General features: G+C 36.7%; 1 protein-coding gene across 4 annotated transcripts; it reads right to left on the reverse strand.

Moving 5' to 3' along the window:
* Positions 1-1,021: 1,021 nt before the first annotated feature.
* LOC121774592 (lysine-specific demethylase JMJ25-like) lies at positions 1,022-16,598 on the reverse strand. Of its 4 annotated transcripts, none has more exons than XM_042171438.1 (13): positions 15,931-16,598; positions 15,735-15,850; positions 15,233-15,332; positions 14,988-15,129; positions 13,753-13,816; positions 12,903-13,671; positions 11,849-12,178; positions 11,134-11,700; positions 10,719-10,791; positions 10,549-10,634; positions 9,112-9,231; positions 8,566-8,641; positions 1,022-1,356 (listed from the first exon to the last, which is right to left on the reverse strand). In XM_042171438.1, the coding sequence occupies exons 1-12, from the start codon at positions 16,474-16,476 to the stop codon at positions 8,570-8,572; spliced, it is 2,985 nt and encodes a 994-aa protein (XP_042027372.1). In that variant the 5' UTR covers positions 16,477-16,598; the 3' UTR covers positions 1,022-1,356; positions 8,566-8,569. The 4 variants fall into 4 exon arrangements, with proteins under 4 accessions (XP_042027372.1, XP_042027374.1, XP_042027373.1 ...); XM_042171440.1 differs by having other exon boundaries at positions 1,022-1,359; XM_042171439.1 differs by lacking the exon at positions 1,022-1,356 and adding an exon at positions 5,096-5,635.
* Between the last annotated feature and the right edge of the window lie 7,332 nt (positions 16,599-23,930).

Here is a 23,930-nt window from a genome sequence, read left to right on the forward strand (position 1 = left end):
GCAGATTTTCAGTTGAATAATGCACACCGACTAATAATGCAAATTTTTCATCAAATAATGCAAATCATCACAACCATCCAATTCAAGGATCCAAGGGCTGTGATTAAAAAGAACATTGGACTGAAAAGCTGTGAAGGACCTTAACACACCCTTTTATATATATATATATATATATATATATATATATATATATATATATATATATGTATATATATATATTACACATTTATAATTCATGATTGATAATGATTAAAAGATTTCATCCTCTTCAGAAATGATTACTAATTTTGTCTTAATTTTCGTGTCATATCATATGCCCACATTTTTATGGGACGAATAGAGTATTTAAAATTGTCATTTTACATAAAAATAATTATAAAAATTAAATTATATCTTAAATGATACTCCCGCCGTCCCAAGGTAGTTGGGACAATTCTTTTGGGAAATTAGGAATTGATGTGATAAAAGCTAAAATGGAGAGAGTAAAGTATACAAGGAATAAAGTAAGAGAGAGTAATGTATAAAACAGGATAAAGTTTTTGCCAAAAAAGATAATGACTCAACTACCTTGGGACGGAGGAAGTACAAAATACTCCCTCCGTCCCATTAAAAATGAAATGTTTTCCTTTTTGGATTGTCCTATTAAAAATGAAACATTTCCTAAAATGGAAACAACTTTATCTCTACTTTTCATCTCTCTTACTGTACTCTCTCTTCATTAACTCACAAAACAACACTACATAAAATTGTGTGTCGATTCCCAAATATTTCATATTTAATGGGACGAAGGGATATAAAATTTAGTCATCATTTTGAAATAATTAAAGTTTAGTGACTAATTTGATACAAGCACTATAAATTGGTAACCATTTATGAAATTAGCCCCAATATCCTTACATTATCATTCAATTATACATTCATATATGTTCCTCAAAAATAAACATAATGTTATTGGGTAGAACAATACCATTTGTCTTCTGCATGTGTTGCATATTCAAAATAAAGATTGGTCCCTTTGCTATTTAGTGTGTGATTTATTATTTAGTTCTTTATTTGCTCAAAACCTTAGAGAATATGTAATTTTTCAAGAATCACAGTACTTGGGTAAGACAAAACAAACGATTCAGAGTCGACTAATCTCATATTACATCATGTGGTGACAGAAAGCAGAAGGTGGTAAATAACATATACTCCAAATCCAAGTCGAAAAATATTTAGAGTTGCAACAAATTACAAGTAGTTCCGACTACTAAGTGAATGATAGTGGAGTAATAATTAGTACTATCACCTTTCAGTATGTAAAGATACATACCAAAAAATTGGTGAGCTCCGTTAGGCCAGCCAAAATGCTTTGTCCTGCTAAAGAAATTCGATTCAAAATTTCAAGTAGAATGACCAGAATAGATTCCAGTTTAGTTTCAAATTATTTGGGAAATAGATTCGACTGGCAATTCATATTGAGTAATATGAAAAAACTGCATGATTCAAAATTGGATAATATTTCAATTTAGTCAGTGCATTTTATCTATCGTTAGCTAACACTCAAAGTAAAAACGATCGTACTATGCTCTTTAGAACTGACACATTCCAACTCCAGTTAGAATGAATGAGGAAATACTGATGCTGCAGACACTTCAACAAGAAATACCTTTACCCTAAAAATCCTCTAAACTACACACATCTTTAATTATTCTTCCCATTCTATAATAGATTCACCACTCTTCTACAAACTAGCACCAGCAATCGTTACAAAGAGACTGTACAATAGAGATAAAAGGATTTGGGCTGACTCATAGTTTCACATTTGAAGATTGAAATATTTAATGTGTAACAAACTTATAGGGATAGAGAGATAGAATCAATAATACTTGAACCAAATGGCTTTTCAATTAACTCGAATGAAATAGAATCAAATAATAGAATTCTCTGAGAGATACTCCTCGCCAATGATGTAAACTCAAATGCCTACTGTTGTCCATGCTCGAGCCCGTATCCTTATAAAAATGATGAAATAACCGAAAGTACTAACTCTCAAAGGAATTAAAATGAAAATAAAATAGGTTACGTGGCTTCATGCTCGCTCTGTGCTGAAATCTCATCCACAACAACTCTCCTCCCTCTTCCTAAACTTGGCCTCCTTATCTCTCCACTTCATTTATATTTTCCAAAAATTCCTTCTCACGATTAAATTTTCTCAAAAAATAATTGCAAAAAGATAAATTTGAATATGCATATTTGTTTAATAAATAATACTCCATTTGCCCTCCATCTCCATTATTATGTGTTTCAGTTTTCCGTTTTGGGACGTCCCTTATTAATTGTATCACTACATTTTTACTATCTTTGGTAAAGGACCTCACATTGCTAACCTACTTCACTCACATTTTAATATAAAACTACTATATCACATTCGATTAACTTTTTCCTTCCACTTTCCTCTACATTTCTTAAAACACGTGTTGGGTCAAAGTGGGACACATAATGGCTGGCAGAGGAGTAATATAATATTTCAATGTAATTCTAAAATCATTCAACGGATATATATATAGGGGTGCGTTATAATGCTAACTTTTCTTAAAATGCTAACTTGCTAACTCATCAACGTATTGTATTAAAAATGTCAACACATATTTGTGTCAACACAATGTATTAAAATATCAACTTAAGTTTATGTTGACATTTCAGTATCATCGTATTGACATTTTTAATACATTACGTTGATGAGTTAGCAAGTTAGCAATTTAAGAAAAGTTAGCGACGGATCACACCCCTATATATAGGGTTTAGGGTTATATATATATAGGGGAGCGTTATTCTCCTATTCATCCCTAAGATCCTTTATTCTTCTTAATATGGGTCGTTAGATGTGGTGGATGGAGGGTCCGGATGAAATTTCATTTTTTAATCCTGTGGTGCATTATAGGGTGGATTCTGTGCATTATAAGGGTAAACTAGTAAAATAACTACATTGAAAACCGCCCAAAACGGAATGAGTGAAATTTCGGCGGGATTTAATTCAACCTTCCATCTTCTCCCACTCTCTCGCTCCAAACGTCAATCCCACAACTCACTTCTCTCTGCAAATCGTCTCCCCAATTTCCACCCACTCTCCAAACCCTAGCCGCCAAGGGAAGCAACCAGGCATATCCAGAAATCGCACATTTTTAGGGTGGTGAAGGACAAGCTTTCCCAGCTCTCCATCGGCTCCAAGATTACCGTTCTCCGCGACTCGTTCCTCGCCTTCTCTGAGAGCACACGCATCTTCATCCACTACCTCTCCGCCACGTAAGCCTCCGTCTCTCTCTCTCTCTCTCTCTCCGCAACATGTGTGACTTTTTTATTATTCCTATGCATCTGATGTTTCGGTATTGTGTATGACCTCTACTGTTAGCGGTATTTTTATTTGTTTTTGACCCAAGATCAATAACAAATTGGTTGGGCATGTGATTTGTTTATATGTTATTGAATTTTGGTTTCTGGTTTGCTTGATTCGTGGAGTATGTCAGCTTATTGCCACAATTTGGTCTTATCTAGGGTTTTATCTATGAATTCATCTTCGTTTCTGGTTAATGGCTGGAAGGGTAATTGCATGACTGTTTAGTGCGCATTAGGTAATCTAAAATTTACATTGTTCATGTACTTGGATGCATTATTTGTTAAATAATTTGAATTATGGACCCGGTTCTTTTGCTGTTGTGGGAATTTGTGGTTATTGGAAGATACGTATGTGCATTATTTGGTTTAGGTAGTGCATTATGTAGCTGTTAATTGTCATTATCTGAGTATATTATGCATTATTAGAGGTATTGTGTATATGGGTTAATCAACGCAGTGAAGATTACATATGTGCATTATTTGGTTTCGACATTGCATTATGTAGTATGTAATTGTCATTATGTGCAGTATATTATGCATTATGAGAGATATTGTGTATATAGGTTAATCAACTCAGTGAAGATTACACATGTGCATTATTTGGTTTAGACAGTTCATTATGTAGTATCTAATTGTCATTATGTGCAGTATATTATGTGTATAAGAGATATTGTGTATATGGGTTAATCAACAGAGTCAAGATTACAATAGTATCTAATTGTCATTATGTGCAGTGCATTATGCATTAGAGAGATATTGTGTATATGGGTTAATCAACTCAGTGAAGGTTACATATGGGCATTATTTGGTTTAGGCAATGCATTATGTAGTATCTAATTGTCATTATGTGCAGTACATTATGCATTATGTGCATTATGAGAGATATTGTGCATATGGTTAATCAACTCAGTGAAGGTTACATATGTGCATTATTTGATTTAAGCAATGCATTATGTATCAGGTTATTGTCATTATTTGGAGTATATTAGGCATTAAGAGATGTATTTTGTATATGGGTTAATTAACTCAGTGAAGATTCAAAGTGCGCATATCATGTTGTATTCTGTTTTAATGATAATTTTCTGATGTTTTATGTTGTTTGTTCCATATCAGAGAAGCGGCTAAGACTCGAAATCGACGAAGAGATCGACAATGTAATTCCGGTAGCACTTGCGAAAAGATTCAGGGATAGATTGGTCGAGGTGGCCCAAGTACAGCTGGAGATCAAGGTGAGCCGAAGAACTCTAGAGGAAGAAAGGGCCCTCGTCTCTTACATAATATGTACATTATGTAAATCAGTCAAAGTTCGTGCATATCCGCGATTATAACTAAACACTAGTTTTATAAATCAAACTAATGGTCTTTGTTAACATTGTTATTAATGTATACATACTAGACCCTAACCCCTGAGCTTGTTAAACCCTTAGAGAAAACAAGAAACGTGAGCCAAACATCTAAACACGGCCCAACTTAAATTAAACGGGGCATAATAAATGTTCATTACATATCACAAAACATGCATTACATAAACTAAACTACACATTATACTCTACAAAAAATGTACATTACGTACATCTGTTTTAAAAATATCTACGCGCTATGAATGTGCAACCCCAGACGAATTACTGCAGCTCGTGTATTTGGACAACGTTATTTAGACTTAGAACGTACTACACCCTAGCCCCTAGGCTTGTTAAACCCTTAGGGAAAACAAGAAACGTGAACCAAAAATCGAAACACTGCATAAGTTAAATTAAATGGGTCAAGATAAATGTTCATTACATATCACATATAATGCATTATAGAAACTAAACTGCGCATTATACTCTACAGATCAGAATTCAACAAAGTATCGCATCTCCTTTCACGCAGTGCTCCCTCTCTCTTAGAAAATTCTCCGTCGCCGTCAGCCATTGTCTAGGTCTGCTCTCCCTCCTTCGTCGGCGTTCTGTCGCTGAACTGTTGCACGGCTGCTGTCCTTCGCGCAGCTACTGCCCCTGTTCCCAACCTCGCTTTCTCTGCCCCCCGATCTGTACTCCGTCGTCACCGTCGGCGAGCTCGAAAGCTCAGCTCTCCGCCTATCTTCTTCTCTCATCGCCGCTCCGATTCGTCGCTGCCGCGACTCTCCATCATCGCTGTTGATCAGCCAGCGTTGCCGCCACTAGAGTCGCCGTTGAACGGATGTTGTTGTTTTCCTCCCGCCGTGGCTGTGCGCGATCCAACCCAGAGCAGACGTCGGATCAACCCCTGTTCCCCGTCGCTGCCTCTCATAAAGCACAGATGTAAATTTTTGGGAGAGAAGATATGTTGAAAACGTGATCTTAATTCATAATAACTGCAGAGATTTAGGGAGGGGAAATCATGGAAATTTCCATAACCACCAAATTAGTGTTTCCCTATTATGACCTTCCTCGAATTAAATTTGATGAAAATGTAATATTTAAATTCAATATTTTCGGCCTTAGGATGGAGAAAATAAACGGCTGAGATCAAGTAGGAAAAAGGATGAAATATGGGAAAAAGAAATGAATACATCCATATATATATATATATAATGGCTGAGATCAAGAAGGAAAAAGGATGAAATATGGGAAAAAGAAATGAATACATCCCTATATATATATATATATATTATATGAGCTACAATTGAAAATAGAAGATTTTATAAATAACTTAATACTCCAAATGTATCTGTTTTTAATTTATAAATTATACTCCATATGTATCTGTTTGGGGACAACACGCGAAATTGGAAAAGTACAAGAGAGATAGAAAGAAAAAGTGATTGGAATATTGTTGGTGGAGAATGGAGCACACCTCATAGAAGAGAATAAAATTGCCAAAAGTAGGAGACTAATTTTGTGGGTCACCTCAAAATGGAAAAAGAAGACTATTTTTATTGGACAAGGAAGTAATACATAATAAAAATTCAAAACTACATGAGAAATTCAAAAATATTTAATAACTATTTTTTCTGCATGAAGATCAGCGCTCCTCCCGGGCCCACTTTGTGCTGGCCCCATATTTATAGAAAGAAACACCTGCCTAGTCCAGCACACTTCATCGTGGGCGGGCCTGGGCTAAGCCGAGCCTCAAGCAGACTATGGCGACGGGCCTTGCTTGCCCAGTTCATAGTTCTAATCATTTACAAAAAAGATCTCACACTCAATTAATAATTCTCATTTCTTCTACCAAATCCTCCAACTCATTTGATACGAATCTCATATCAAATTCACATTGAAGTTTGGAATGGCATGTAAATGAGACCTTTGACCATGATTTTGGGTTTAAGTTATGGCTTCCTAGCTTATATGCTTATCAATTTAGTGTGACCAAAGAGGTGCCACCGAAGATGTGGGCCCAAGAGGAAAGAAATGGATGGCGGGCCTTCTATGTGGGTTTTCAACCCTATTCGTGACGTTGCGGATGTTCGATTAGAAAATGGAGGGTAAAAGGGGGATAGATTGATACAAATCCAAATACAGTACTATGAATTTATATTTTCCGCTGATTTTCAATATCCATCTAGTTATTTCATGTTTCTCTGTATGAGACACGACATAATTGTATGAGACCCTACGGCTAACCTATCATCCTCAAGGCTATAATTGAAATCGTCCAAGGGGGCTCATACTCATGCTTGTCGACATAAGTGAACGTGTAGAACCGCAGAAAACCCAAAAGAGCAAGGTATGGAAACACTCGTGTTTGGACAGGTACGGGGGTTGAGAAAGTAGCAACAGGGGCAGGAAAGAACCACAGGGCTGATGCAGACTTCTGGGTGGAGACCACTTGAGCGAAACACTATTATGGAGGGGGCAGAGTGCTAGATGGAAGCATGATAGGGGCGGAACGACAGGATCACCGACTTCCAATCGTGGACGATCCTCTGGTTGTGGACTAAATAAGGGGCCAGCCAGCGAAATAGATAAAAGATTGGTCTGAGACGCCACTGTGGATGAAGTGGGAGCCTCTGGTTTGGTTCTAGAGCTGGGTTGGGTTGGGAATAATATACTGAGGCCCTTTTAGATCTGGCCTGGGCTAGCGTAGCTCCTACAGAATGGAATCGAACTTGGCATCCTGGGCGTCGAACCTTGCTGCCAGAGCGTTGAACTTGGCACAGATGTTGTCGAACTTGAAGTTGATCAACTCAACGGCCTTCTCCAATCCATCAAGTGCCATCGTTCACCACACCAATTGATAGGAGTAAAGGCGGAGGTGTTGGGAAGAAACATGAAATAAATTAGATATATAGAAACTTACCAAAAAACGAATTTCAGAGAACGAAATTCTCTTACATGGCCCTACAGCTATCCTACCATCCTAAAACTATAAATTTTCAAGATTGGTAGTTCATCCAATGAAAAACTAGTATAAAATAATAAAGTACAACTCTTACTTGAATAGAATTCCTAATTAAATAAAGACTCCTAAAACAACTCTAACTCTATCCTTAGCACTCGACTAATATCAAGACTCTTTAATGAAATAAATACAAATAAAGAACAATAATTAACTAATTCGCATATGCAAGGACATGGAACAATCCATATCATAACAAGCCTAATGTACAGGAGAACGATTGGTATCATCATCTTTGGTGGTGTCATTGTACCGGAAAGGTCCAACCAATACCAGAGGTGCTTGGGTTGCAGTTCCAACATGATAATCCACTAGCCATCTTTGGGGAGCACGAGAGTTTCGGTCATAAATCCTCTAACAATAAGGCTCCTCATGTGATGGGTTGTGAAATTGTATGACCAGAGCTCCATTCTATCTATCGACATGCCACCTTAGAGCTTAGACACCCATATTTTCTCCACCCGGCAATTGGTATGCAAACATCTTAGTGGAAACAAATCATATATTGATGACAGATTTCGTGATTTTGCAACCACGATCATACCTTACCCACCTCAAACCTACAAATTCGAACTATATTCCTAAATTTTTTCACTGATACAATGAATACTATCTATTCAGTATGTTGCATGTTCATTGCGCCTATAACTCCATGTAAATGGCGCCAATTAATACTACTGTACTAAACAAATGGCTTCAAGAATAATGTATTAAAGTACAACTCATTACACTATCTAGTTCTTGGGACATGAATATATGAATGGATAAAGTAGATTCTTCTGCAAATGAAATTGAAATAAATTTGAAGGATAGAGTGAAAAAGCAAACCTTTCTAGCTGGGCCTTGACAAATCCTCCAAATCCTTAACAGCTTCTTCAACTGCGTGAAGAATGATCTTCTTCACCTGTACATAGATTAACATTTCCAAAGCTTTTAAATCTTCTCACAGTGACTTGTGCAAGTACACACGTTTATGAGATTATGAAGATCTTATGATAAAATCAATAGCAAGCAGAACTCGATACACATTCCAGTTGGGTATAGACATAGATGCAACAAATATCTCCATGCATGTGTCTAGGTATAGGTTTTAAACTTTTAAGAAATAGTATATTTTTTAAGAATTGGATGAATTAACTAATACTAAAATGGAGTGAGTATCGTGTGGCCGACATTGAAATTACAAGCATTATAAAAAAGAACCATCTCTTCTTCTTTGTAATGCAACATGAATAGAACAAAAATACAAATACATTACCTCTCCACTTAAATAATGTTGCCCCTACATGAGTGAGCAAGTTCATACTCTAATGTGCTCATGAACACACACACATACAAGAAACTTAAGTGAAAGATAAGAATAAGAAGGTATACCTCTAACTTGTCTTCTTTAGCCCTATGATTATGTGGTAGAATACGAAATTCCTCCGTCAATCTAACACACTCTTTGATATTTTCCGGTGAAACGAAGTCAAGTGCAACCTTTATACATGACTAGGAAAAAGAAAGATAATAACTTTTAGCCTTACTGGAAGCGGATTAAATGGATTGTCGATTACATATTGTAAGCAAAATAATACAAGTATTGCATCATCAACCTTATAACAAATAAATTTTAATTAATGGAAGAATTACATATGTATTCGTGCTAGACATGAGAAAATGACTCAGCAAGTAGTTTCATATGCATTGGACTAGGTACAAAGTTCAACTGTTCATTTTTTCCATTCTGTCCTGCAATTGACTCTATTCTTTCTTAATAAGAAACAAATAACTTCAGTAAATAACTAATCTGAAGTGGCAATATATGGGAGACATATCTACTCCAAAATTTAACAGAGAAACAACCTAAGGCTCCAAACAAGATCTGAACCAAACAAATGCTAAGTCATATGCTTTTTCCCCATATCAATGTTTTTCCAATAATCTACACAATACAACCCTAAACAATATTGATGTTTGTCTTTGAGACACTTATTTAATTGAGAAAAAGAATAAGTTTGATTCAAGTAAAACTTCAAGATATGACTTAATTAATTAAATAATAAAAACTACCTTCTGCGGAACTCCTTTGCAAATGTTCTATCAAACTGCACCTAGATCCTATTATACTCTTAAATTTAGCCTTCAAAATATTCAATTGCTCTGTTTTGTCTTCGTGCATTCTAAGACGGTGTTTCGTGCTTTATCATTCTTCAAAGAATTATAAAAACTCGTAAAGTGTCATAGGAAGTTAGGAACAAAGCTATAAGTACCACTGGATGATCCTATGAAACAATACAGCTTTGCTAACAAGTAACAACCGCATGCAGAAGGCTAGAACTAAACACATGGAAAATGCATCAATTAAATCATTTACAGTAGGGTCTTGTAGATATATATGGCCGAACTTGAAATGGAGTGTCAATTTAGATATAAAAAGTAATTTTTTGTAAATAGCAAGTAGATACGACAACAAATTAGTAGAATATATAGTTGAAATCACCGATGGGTTTTTCTCAAGTTCCAGGTTTCAACTTTTAACAAATGCTCTACACAAAATAATTAACCCAATAACTAGTATCACACCACAAGTAACTAGTATCACATAGCAGGTGCATTAAATTATCCAACCTATTTCAAAAGACTAAAATCTAATTGAAGCACTTCATCAAATTTAATCACCAAGTACTGGGGAAACTAAGTAATTTGAGCAATGAAGCATTATGTTATATAAATAAAGCATGCCCTACTTGAAATCAACATTTAAACATTCAATAAAAAGCTTTCACAAGATCTCTAGATAACAGCAGTTGAAAAAAACAAATCTACCTTTAAGTTTCTAACTTGATGAGGACATCCAGCAGGTATGAAAACAGCATCACCTACTTTCTGAATAAATGTCCATGGTTCAATTCCTATGCAAACGTGAATAATAAATAAGATGAGGCCCAAAAGTGTACTACTCATGCTACTTAGCAATATGAAGGGAAAAGACAAACCATATTCTTCCTTAAGTTTCCTTTTATGCTCCACTGTCAAGTAAACTGTTTGATCGTGAATAGGGTGGACAACCTGTAGGACAACAGTTTGTAAATAGGAAATAAATGGCCATGCAACAAGAAAACACTGGACAATATAAGTAAAAAGTTATCAAAAAGACAAAAGATCTGTAGAATTATTACAGTAAGTCCATAACAGATAACCAGAATTCACAAGAAAATGTGGCTCAGTCTGGTAAATCATACTATTGCATCCATAAAATAAACTATGGACAGATGTCACTGATAAAGATACATGAAAATTGGAATACAAGTGCTAGCATACATGTCTAAGTTGCTTCTGGTAAAGTTGTGAAGGATCAAGAACTATTTTCTTCCTTTAACCCTTAGATATCAAAACCATATGAATGATTACCTGAGACAAGTATTTGCCGAAAATGTGCCTAAATTCCTTGAAGTGTTTCCTTGTGTACTCCTCCAGTTTTGGAATGTCTTCCCTCCTAAAAATATCCCACAAAGCACTTCCCTCAGGATCTTGAAAACTTTCTGATACAGTTCCATGCATGCAAGTATTCTTATATCCCTGCTCCTCTTTTACATATTCTTCATTTTGGCCACTTTCACCTGCTTCAGAAGCTTTCAACAAATCATCCATAGCACTACTCTGCTGTTCAAACATCAGAGTTTCCCTGTTAGCTGATTGCGCATCCAGTGTATTTCCATTTCCAATAACACAAGCCTTTAGTTCCTTGGTTTCACTCCTCAAATTAGTTTCATCCACATCATGTGAACAAGTTCTTCTGTTCAACCTGGATATTCCATTTTCACTGTTTAGTAGCTCTCCTTCCCATCCATCTAATATCTTAGCATTGCCTTCCATTTCCCTTTTATCCTGTTTGGCATGCTCCTCTTGCAGTTTCTTTATATCGAGAAGCTGCTCAGGATTAAGCGCCACTGCTTCTGCATGTGTCAACACATTCACCTGAATGACAGAACCAAAAGGTTAAATTTTAATACATATACAAAGTAACAGCTCAGAAACATGGCCAATAATAAATAAACTAGTCCCCAACCATCTGGACAACATTTAAATGATAGCAAGTATCACAAATTCAAACAAGGGGACATACTGCATCAGACATGTCACAGTGCAAGCTTGTTACAGAATCTCCCCGTCCCAACTCCTGCGCCACTCCATAAGCAATATATGTTTTTGGCCCCATATCCGGTTTTAGAGACAACTCGGGCAGTTTAGTAGCAAGATTTAAGTACCCACTGCGAGGATGAGTATATTCTTTGAAAGGCAAGCAGCTAATAAACTCAGCCCCGTGACGAGGCAACAGCTCCTCAAACAAGTTACCAGGAGGCCAGTCTTTCAATTTGAGTATCTGAGGCCATTTATAATCATCAAAACGACCTTCTGTATATCCTTTGAAGAACTTGTGAATGTTTATGTCAACCTGCTTGTCAATTAAAATAATGAACATAAAAATCTGAAAGTCCTGAATAAAGATTGCAAATCTGCAGATAACATGGACAAGAAAAACATGAATAGCCTCCAACATAACAGTAGTAAAGAGGAAATGACATTTTACATCTCATTACTAATTTTAGGTCAACAGAACACCTTACATGAACCACCAATAGGAGCACCGAGCATTTCAAATGTAAATTCAGATAGTAATAACAATACTACATGAAAGGTATTTTGCCAAAATCATTCTGCCTTGGTGAATGAGTCATGAGAATACCAAAAGCCCAGGAGTACCAATTTGCAAGCCTGACTGAACTAGTACTGCCACATGTTCATAGGTAATATATATGACTGACTGGGGACCGATACAAAAGCAGTTAATGTTAATTGACTTGACTCATTTTTATAATAATATCTACTGCTGTTCTGAAGCACATAAGATATTTAATACAAAACTGAGGGATCAATATATGATCCAACTCAAACTATATCTTCTATTAGCTTCCGAAAATGGGTTACCTTTTTTTTTGCTTCTGAATTTGGGTGCTACGCATTTTGAGAATGTGTAACTAAACTGGTGATGCATTTTCAAAATGCATAACGAAGTAAAATAAAGTAATTTTTATTTTATCCCACTGTTGTTAGGGGTGCGGGGAGCAATTAACATGTAGTAAAACTGAAGGTATAAAAGGATTAACAAGTTAACATACCTCACACCAATCCAAGCAATTTAGTGCAGTTACATCAAACAGAGTTCCACGTTTATCGCCCGTTTTTTGTCTAATGGCACGCCACATAACCATGGGTTCCCAGCTCAAACCAAATGTGGTGTCAAGTACATCACTAACAATCACAGGTTCACCTTTGGACCAATGCCATTGAAAATGCTTTAAATCATCATGCTGAAGAAGATCTTTAGCTGTTGGACAGTACAAAAAATTGTCGCTTGAGTCTTGTCGAGAAGCTGCTTTCCGCAATGTATCACTTGATACACTTCCACCCACATTCTCACTTAAGAATTTTGAACAAGAGCACTTCTGAAAGTTTACATTCAAGTCTCCAGTTACTTGTGCCAAGTTGAATTCTTCTGCTCTCAGCAACAAGTTAGAGACCCAATCATTTGGATATATGCATTTCAATTCCAGAATTTCTTCACCACAGCCTCCTAGCACTGGTGGCGGGCATGGAATGATACCCTTTTCTGCAGATCTCCACTCAGAATTTGTCTCCTCAAGATCTGTTGTGATGATAGCTTCAACCATTCCATCAGGAGGTTCTGTCTTAATCAAAATATCTGCATTACTACCATCATCACCATGCAAGTAACCCAGACTGTGGCCGGAGTATTGTGGATACACTCCCTTATCACAACCTTGTATACGTCCCTCCCGAAGCTCTTGACAACAAGTCAGACAAAGATCATACGAACACTTTAGGCAGCTTCGATGTAAATCAAAAATAGATGTTTTACAGTTGTCGCTGCGTAGATACATACATAAATGATCATTTATAAACAGAGATGGATACTAGTAAGGAGACAATAGTTGTACAAAGAGCTACCAGTATAACCGTTCATTCTTCTCAAAGTTCAATTGTTGTGGTCTTATCTCTGAAATTGGTAACCCTGCCCACACAAACTGTTGATCATAAATTTGAACAATTTGATAGCATAATATATATTAATTCTGAAGGTCTTTGATGCCAAAATAGATGACCAACATCAGTGTAACTAGATGTCACAATCCTTCTAACTATGAGTGATATCATTGTTTGATGGTTAAATTAATGGGGAATTTATTGGTGGTTACATCAAGTAGTTATTATAATTAGTTATTGTAATTCTTATCTTTATTTCGTTAGTAGTATATATACTTGAGGTTTGAGACAGTTGTGAACTATTGAGTTTATTTTAAGGATGGTAATTTTACCGTAGGGCCTCGTTAGAGGATTGGTCTAGTACGAGGATTATCATTGTTCATTTTAGTTCATATTTTTATTTCTTGCAATATACTCCCTCCGTTCCATAGTAGTAGAGGCATTTCTTTCCGGCACGGAGATTAAGTAAAAGGTGTGTAATGTATAAATAAAAAGATAATAAAGTAGGAGCGAGGGAAAAGTAGAGATAATCAAGTAAGAGAGAGGGAAAAGTAAGTGTGGGAAAACCATACAAACTACCGAAGTGCCAAAGACCAATCTTTAACTGATCGAAAATTGAATGAAGAACAAAACGAAACCGGTTTATTGACTTTATTCAGTTCAGTTTTTATTTTAATGGTTTAACCAAATATCGTGTAAAAATTATGTCTATTCTTTTGAATCCAATTTTATTAAAAGAATCTAAAATGAAATTACTCACAAAATAAAAACCAAATTGAACAGACCTAACTCCTTGGTTCAGTTTGGTCTCCTCACCCTTACGCTTCCTCACATGATTTTCATTTCACCTTTCCATGTCTGTTCTCTCAAAATAGTGCATGCCTCTTAACCATGTTGAGTTACTACTTTTCAAAGAGTTCCACAAAATCTCTTTCTCCACTATGGATTTAAACTGAGTATGAACATTTAAAGCTTAACAAATTTCATGTACGTATATTATTTTGTATTTGGGTAATATTTTGTAAACATATCTAACTTGCTACAGACTGGTAGTTCATTATCAAAGCCTAAGTGTTAACCAAACGCATAACATAATCTTACAAAGAGGTGAATACTAATAAATCCCAGAGTAACCCAGCAATTGCATTATAAAAAATTGCCCACCAAATTTGTACGTATAAGTTTCTGGAAAAAAATACCATGTATCTTAGCCTCCGTTTCCTTCTCAGCTAATTGTTCTTCATGGAATCGTTTTAAGAAGGGCAGAAGCATTTGCAGCATGTATTCAGAGTACTGTATCTTTGTTTCATCATTAAAATTCAATGTCAAATTCTTCAAGTGCTGCAAGCAAATTACAAAAGATAAATCATAGAGAGAGAGCAGCAGCAGCAGCAGCAGCAGCCAGCAGCATAAAATAGACCTGGTTGGAAATACATAAACCAACCTTGGTTGGTCCAAATAGCCGCAAGCAATCCTTGCAATTGCAGTTGTTACGACAAACTGGGCAAGCTTCAGCAAAATCCTCTTTCTGCATTTTAGGATACCTGAGATAAGTTCGGTTCACATAATGTTGAGAGTCCAGGATATAAAAATAAAGAAGCAAGTATGAAACCTCCATCTCGTACAGTGGAAGTCCCAAATTAGCATCTCAGATAAGAACAAACTAATACTAATTTTTCTCATGGTAAGATCCATATAAACTGTGCAAGTGTGGTATGTTGCAAAACTGGTTGAAATCAAACTTCCGATTTGATAGTGATTCTATTTAGTCATTGAATAGAGATATCAATATAAAAAAACTCTTTTTAATAACTTATGATGTTTATACATGTTTTGGAAATCAAGTCAGATGACCTTTTAGCCCACAACAACCATATAGAAGACCATATAATCAAATAATAAAAGCCAGGAGATAAAGTTTCAGTTCAAATTGATAAGTTACCCACCATCTACTTATGCAAATGAGACAATATCGCTTACGCCAACACTTGGTGCACCAAACAACTTCCCCTTTATCATTTCTCTTGCACTGATGACAAGTGTTGCGATCATTCTTCTTCCCCTGCAAATCATCAACAGTAGACAGAGAGTTAAATAGGCAGATTAGATTAGTTGAGGAAGAGATAACTAAGAATAAAGTACATTTTGGTCATGTGTTTCATGAACGAACAAATCTCTCCCATCTCCACCACCGCTTTGGCCCTCAACATGTAACCCTGCAGCCCCTCTCTTCCTCCCTGACCTACGCAGATCCTCAACATTCTTCTCGTTCCCTTCAGAGGGACCCCCTAATCCACTATTCACAACCTTCCTCTTTCTCCCCCGCTTTGTTTTACTATTAGCCTCGACATTCTTCTTCTCCCCATCAATCCCTGGACATTTCACAAGCTTGCTCTTTCTCCCCCGCCTTTTTTTAGGGCTTTGACCTTGGACATTCTCATCCACCCCTAATCCAGTATCCTCAGACTCAATTTTGTTACTCCTCCGCTTCCTATCATATTCCCAGTCGTAAACCTCGTCATTCAGTTTCGTAATCTTCTCCGTAGCCCGCAAAGACCACGTCCGCGTCGATGCTCTCTTCCTAACGACTGCTTCTTCTTTACTCATCTCCTTCTCGTCAGCATCATTTTTGAGCTCCACTACTTCACCGGCACTTGCTGTTTCCGGAAAATTCAAATTCAAATCCATCCAGGATCCCTAGCTCCAACTCATGACCTTCTGCACCGCCTGGACTCTATTTAAACCTTCAACCAACTAAATCACAGATACCAATGTCAATATATATCTATACAGAAAATTTTGAAATTATTTATCTCTTCTCCATGAGCAACAACCTAATATTCTCTATGATCCATAATAATAATACCGTCATTTTCTATTTTGGTATATTTCATAATAGTGGAATCATTTTTTTTGGTAAAAGTAATATATTTCTTCTTATTTAACTTACTTTTATCTCTCTTACTTTGATATCTTTTACTTTTTTTCTTTCTACTTTTTCCTACTTTATTATCTTCATATTTAGAGTGAACTACATAAATGATACCGGATCTTTTACTTTCGCACATAAATGGTACCTGATTTTTATTTTATGCTCCCTCTATCCGTGAATATGAGTCCCGTTTTTCCATTTTAGTCCGTCCGTGAATAGGAGTCTCGGTTCACTTTTACCATAAATTTCCACTAACTCATATTTCACTCACATTTATTTAAAATTAATATATACAAATGAGACTTTTATTCCACTAATTTTTTTCACTCACTTTTCTTAACATTTCTTAAAACCCGTGACGCTTATAAATGGGACTCCTAATGGTGGACGGATGGAGTATCGTTTTTGGTACCCCGTGACAAAAATAACCCTAGGTACCAAACATGTGATTTTTTTATTATGAATGATATTTTTGGAATTTTCAATTAAATAGTAGGAGTACCAAACAAGTGGTTTTTTTTTCTTTCTTTCTTTCTTATTTCTTTATTTCTTCTTTAGTTTCTTCTTCTTTCTTTTTCTTCATTTTCCTCTTTCTTTTTGGTATTTTATCTTCCTTTCTCTTTCTTTTTCTCTTTAGTTTATGTTTCCTCTTCTTTCTTTTCTCTTCTTTTTCTTCTTTCTTTTTAGTATTTTATACATACATCTAATTGCATTCATAATATAAATCAAGAACAAAACACCTAATTAAATTAATTATTTAACTTTTACTTTATTCTCTCTTCTTCTCTCTTACTTTATTTTCTCTTACTTTTTCCAACATCCATTTAACACACTATTCTTAAATTTCGTGTCGAAAAGAAATGTCTCTACTAACAAAAAATGAAGGGGTACATGTTTAGTCTATGCACATAATTGCACTTATATCATCTGCAATTTCTATTATTTAAAAATATTACTCAATGTCTCTGGACATTGATATAATATCGTTAAATGGACTTTTGCATTTTTTTTATCAAAATACCCTCCAAAATAAAAGTTTAGGGTACTATGTTTCAAAAAGTATAAAAAATCCAAAAGTCCTTTCTGCAAGATTATACCAATATCCATAGATGTTTGATGATATTTTTAATGAATAGAGACTACAGATAATATTAGTGCAATGTACAGAAACTAAAAATGTAATTCTCTTTTAAATTAATTAGAATACTCCTACTTTTAGAAGTTCATTCTATTCCATCTATACATAGTATTTATATTTACACATGTATAAAAAGGGAGTTCCTAATAATCAATTTAATTAATTGAAACAGTTTTAGTCATCTAATAAATGTTATTGTGCATTTCTTATTTTTAATTTACCCAAGGTTATTGGTTCTTATTTTTATTGACTTATTGTAAATGTGTAACTAATACGTGAAAATTATATAACCCGTGCATAGCACGGGGGATGATACTAGTAGAAATAAAATGGTTTAGTCATTGTTATATTTCCTAGACTGCATAATTATTCATCAAATATTGCATTTTACTTTTATAGTATTTGCTTAGTAGTAAATTATTGTTTCCATTCCATATTTAATTGTATTTGTTGTTGGCGTAGACAGTATGACTACTAGATTGTAGAGTAATGCATTGGATATTGGTTGTTACTGTTATATTAATTATACTGCAAATTGAATAAATTAAAATGCATTCATACTCACAGTAATATGCAATTATGTATACTTTGGAAAGCAAGGCCATTATACAAAATATAATGCAAATTCATATACAGAGGAAAACTAATTATAATGTGAGGTTTTGAAAAGCAAGCAATTATTTCGAATAAAATGCAAATTCGTATGAAGAAGCAAACAACTTTTTAATTGTAATGTGCAAATCAAGAATGTAGCATCAAAAAGATTGATCAACTTCCATTATTTTACTTCTATAGTATTTGCTTAGTAGTAAATTGTTGTTTCCATTCCATATGTAATTGTATTTTGTTGTTGGCGTAAACAATATGAGTACCAGATTGTTGAGTAATGCATTGGATATTGCTCGTTAATGCATTGAATATTGCTCGTTAATGCATTGAATATTGCTTTTTAATGTTATATTAATTATACTAAAAATTATGAATAAATTAAACTGCATTCACACTCACAGTAATATGCAATTATGTATACTTTGGATAGCAAGACCTTTATACGAAATAAAATGCAAATTCATATACCGATGAATTTCGTAAATGCAAATTCATATACAGACAGATGAAAACTAATTACAATGTGAGGTTTTGAAAAGCAAGCAATTATTTCAAATAGAATGCAAATTCGTATGAAGGAGCAAGCAACTTTTTAATTGTAATCTGCAAATCAAGAGTGTAGCATCAAAAAGATTGATCAACTTCCATTTGCCTACTGGCTTCTTCAAAACTACACCTACGCTACTATTGAAAATATAGAGATGGTAGTAATTTCTTGTGTATTGATATCACACTGCTAAAGCCTAGTTATAGGACAATTTATATTGTATTTTTGGTAGTAAATATTCTAATTCTACGCTATGTAATGATGTATCAATTACACATTAATTGGGTATCAATCATGCACTAATTGCATATTTTCTTGCCTTATTCTCCTTTAGGTAAGTCTTCGTGACACTCCTCCTCAAGTTGAGCAACGGCATCTCCGATGCTTAACTTGCTCAAGACTTCCTTAAATATCTTGGGGTTTACAGCCTTGGTAAGAATGTCTGCGAATTGATTTTCAGATATGACAAATGGAAATTCTACAATCCCTCCTTCGATTTTTTCTTTGATAAAGTGACGATCCACTTCCACGTGCTTCGTTCTATCATGCTGAACCGGGTTCTCGGAGATGCTGATAGCTGCCTTGTTGTCGTAGAATAGCTGACTTCTTCTTTTGGGAGGAAGACCAATCTCAGTGAGTAAACGCCTTAGCCGCATAACCTCTGTTAGATCACTCTTGATTCCTCGGAATTCAGCCTCGGCACTTGATATTGCTGCCACCTTCTGTTTTTTGCTTTTCCAAGTGACTAAATTTCTTCCAACAAAGGTAAAGTATCCTCCAGTAGATTTTCGGTCTATCGGGTTGCTTGCCCAGTCAGCATCGGTGTATCCATCCACTTCAGGATCATCATTCTTCCTTAGCAAGACTCCATGACCTGCAGTCCCCTTCAAATATCTAACCACCCCTAGTGATGCATTCATGTGATGTTCTTGAGGTTTGTGCATGAACTGACTTATGACTCATACTGCTTAGGATATGTCTGCCCTTGTGTGGGCGAGATATATTAGCTTGCCGACCAGCCGCTGATATTCTTCTCGATTGGAGAGTTTTGCTCCATCTTCAAATCTCAGTCCATGGTTCACCATGAGTGGTATGTCTGCCGGTTTGCAGTCGAGGAGCCCGGTCTCTGCGAGGAGATCCAACACATACTTTTTCTGTCACAGGAATATCCCTTCTCTGGATCGAAGCACTTCAATCCCTAAGAAGTATTTTAGAGCTCCCAGATCCTTCATCTCGAATTCCTGGAATAGGTTTTTCTTCAAGTCCTCTATTTCATCTTCATCATCCCCCGTTATGATCATATCATCCACATAGATGATTAGACATGCCATCCGGACACCTCTTCTTTTTATGAACAAAGTGTGGTCTGATTGGCTCTGAGAGTATCCATACTTGTTCATGGCTTGTGAGGATCTCCCAAACCATACTCTAGAGGACTGTTTTAGTCCATATAGAGTTTTCTTCAACCTGCACACCTGCCCTTTTCCGAATTCATCCGAGTATCCTTGAGGAGCTTCCATGTACACTTCTTCGTCTTTCTTTAATTCTCCATGTAGGAAGGCATTTGTTACGTCGAACTGATGCAGCTTCCAATCCTTGCAGGCAGCCACTGAGAGCAAGGTTCTGACTGTATTTATCTTTGCCACTGGAGAGAAGGTTTCCTCATAGTCAATCCCATAGGTTTGAGTGTACCCTTTTGCCACCAACCGTGCCTTGTACCTCTCGATAGATCCGTCTGCCCGCCGTTTGATGGTGAACACCCATCGGCATCCTACTGGTTTCTTTCCTTCTTGTAGGCTGCATTTTTCCCAAGTATTGTTCCTAAGAAGTGCATCCATCTCCTTTTTCATCGCCTCTCGCCAGTGCTGATGTTTCATTGCTTCCTCAGCTGATCGTGGAAGATCCTCTTCATACGAGGCTACTTCAAAAGCTCGAGCCATCTCAGTTAGGTATCCAACTAAGAGGTTTACCATAGAGTACTTTGTTCTGCGTCCCTTCCAGTCAGGTGAGTATCTCTTTGGAGGCACACCCCTTATGCTTCTTGGCGGCAACTCAAATATTCTGCCACTCACACCAGCCTCTTCGCTTGTGTCATCTTCCTGTCTCACATGGTTAGTATTAAGCTGAGGGGTGGTAGCATTTTCAGGATTACTAACCTCAGGAATCGTGGACGGGTCTGACGGCGAGGCTAGTTCACTGGCTTCGCAAGGTTGATCATGGGATGAAAGTGTAGTACCGCAGCTCGCATCGTCTGTTGGACCATCTTCTGACACAGGACTTGGCAATGGCATTAGGGCAGAAAGCTGGTCAGAATGCTGGTCTGGATTTGGGCTTGGGAACCAACTTAGCGGGTCACTAACGGGTTCTGAACCCTTTTCCTCCCCCTGACTGCTAAGTTGGGCATAAAAGTATTCGTTTTCCACAAAATCACAATTCATGGTCACGTAGAGACGTTTGGCTTTTGGATCGTAGCGTCGATATCCTTTTTGATCCTTCCCATATCCTACGAAGACACACTTAACTGAACATGGAGAGAATTATGTTCGATCATGTTTTGGTATGTGGACAAAGATGGAACACCCAAAAATTCTGGGGTCGAGTGTAAGTGGTGGTGGGATCTGGTTGTGTGTAGAGAAGGCGTCGAAGGGAGTTTTAAAGTTTAGGATGTGGGTAGGTAACCGATTTAGTAGGTATACTGAGGTGGCTACTGCTTGGCCAAAAGGTTTTAGGTACTTGTGAGTCGATTAGAAGGGCTCTAGTCATTTCTAGTATTTTCCTGTTTTTCCGCTCATCGACCCCATTTTGCTCGGGAGTATGTGGAAACGTAGTTTGATGAACTAACCCTCTTTCAGAAAAAACTGTTGCATTTTTTAGTTTACAAATTCCCTCCCCCCCCCCCGTTATCGGATGATAAGGCTCATTTCATGCATCGGTTTAAGGGAGAAATGTACTCTACTTGATCGGTTTATCGCGCAAAGCAAGTGTTAAATGTGCAGGAATGCCGCTTGACCAAGGCAACAAGGCCAAACTGATCAAGTAAGTACAATAGGCGAAAAAAACCAGATTTCGGGGGAAGTTGATCAAGGGGAGTAACCAAGCAGTTAAGGAGAGGACCACTAGATTTCAGAAGAAGGACACGCGAGGCTATGAGCTAGATGGTGCGCAGCATTCTGTTATCAAGGACAACGTTCTAGAAGAGGACACGTGCTGAAATATGAGACGCAAGGACGGAGCTGAGTCACGAATCTGTGCTGAAAAGCGTCGTCATTGTAGAAGGAAAACACATAGCAATCAATGAGTCGCTCACTCTCAGCATGAGCGAATATTTCCTGCCAAGATCGTTATCCAGATGGAGGTCGCGCTGAGCTTATAAATAGAGGATGTGTCACCACAAGAAAGAGATCCGTTCCTTTACTTTGCGTCGTAGTTTAGCTTAGTTCAGTTCTCTAGCTTAGTTCAGTTTTCTAGATAGCTTAGCTTAGCTTAGATAAAGTGTTGCTTAGTTAGAAAGGGCGATTGAAGAAGCGCTGCAGAATACTTGTTATCTGTCGGCGTATTCTTAAGTTTCCCGCGGAGAATCTTCTCGGTTTTACTTACTTTCATAGTTTCCAGAGTGTTAGCTTATCTTAAATTTCGCGTTGTAATGGGTTTAGTTTTAATCGGAGTTATTTCCGTTACTGCTTGAAGTGCTCTGGAGAACCGTGTGTGCTTTTATGCTAGGTCGAGCTTCTCGAACTAGAGAATCCGATAGATCACAAGGTCTAGGAACTCTGAGAATCTCATAAGTCTCAGTCGTTGGACACACAGACTCCGCATTCAAAACCCTCAACCCACTATACTATGAATTAGCACAGGGAAGTAGGGATCGATCCCACGAAGATGGATGCGTAAGAAAGCATTTAGAAGACTCTGGAAAGGTGTATGGCTGCTGCCACGCAAATTTGGGTTGAGGTATAACTATTACTAGACTCAGAAACAAAATATGACTCTGGACCTAGGAAACTAAAAACATCATGCTAACATCGAACATCCTCATAACTACAAGATATTAAACTAACTTCCTAGACTGGGCAAACAACTTCCTAATTTAGCTAGACAGAAAGCGAGTAAACAGTGGGACCACGTTCCAGAAATAACAAGTACGGAATAAAAGCTGCAAATAACAAAGTACAAATTTAACTAACAACGACGAGCATCTTATCACCTGAATCAAACGCGAACATGAAGAAAGCAGAGCACAAATCCAGATTCAAGCAAAATGTAAAAGTTCGGACGTCGAAAACTTGCAATTAGCCGAAAATAAAACAGATCTACATATGCGAGACGGAATGAAATGAAAACATGAAACTCAGGCATCGACCATAACTAACTCTGTTATGATCCAAATGTCGGATGCTTAATCCACTCCGGATCCAAGCATTCCGAACCCAACAACCCACAAAATCAACTCCATAACTTTCAATTCAACATATCTGCCCCGATCGACACAAGCTTCCAACAATTTCCACTCAAACTCAGTAAACCAACGCAAAATCAAACATCCAATTCAGTAACTATGTCAAATTTGAAACCAATCGCATCCATAATCGAAAGCAACAACAGCAAAGTAATTCGGAAATAGAAAATGCATAGATAACGAGAATCCAACAGAAAACAAAGCCAAGCTTCGAACGGCGAAGCTCGGTGAAATTCACGATTGCAAAAATAAATTGAAATCAAATAATTGTATCTTTTCCCTCCGTGAGGACGGTGTTACCCAACTACTTCAGCAAAATGAAACCCGAAACCCCCCTCAAGTTCCCGATAAAACAAGTGTGTAGAGTGTGCGAGTAAGCTAAGAGAGCTAAAAGTGCCGAGAGACGAGCCACCTCAAAAAGTCCTTGCTCTCCTCTTTATATAGGTGCGGGGTTGATCTT

The sequence above is a fragment of the Salvia splendens genome, chromosome 17, assembly GCF_004379255.2.
Source record: "Salvia splendens isolate huo1 chromosome 17, SspV2, whole genome shotgun sequence".
In the NCBI taxonomy this organism is placed as follows: domain Eukaryota; kingdom Viridiplantae; phylum Streptophyta; class Magnoliopsida; order Lamiales; family Lamiaceae; genus Salvia; species Salvia splendens.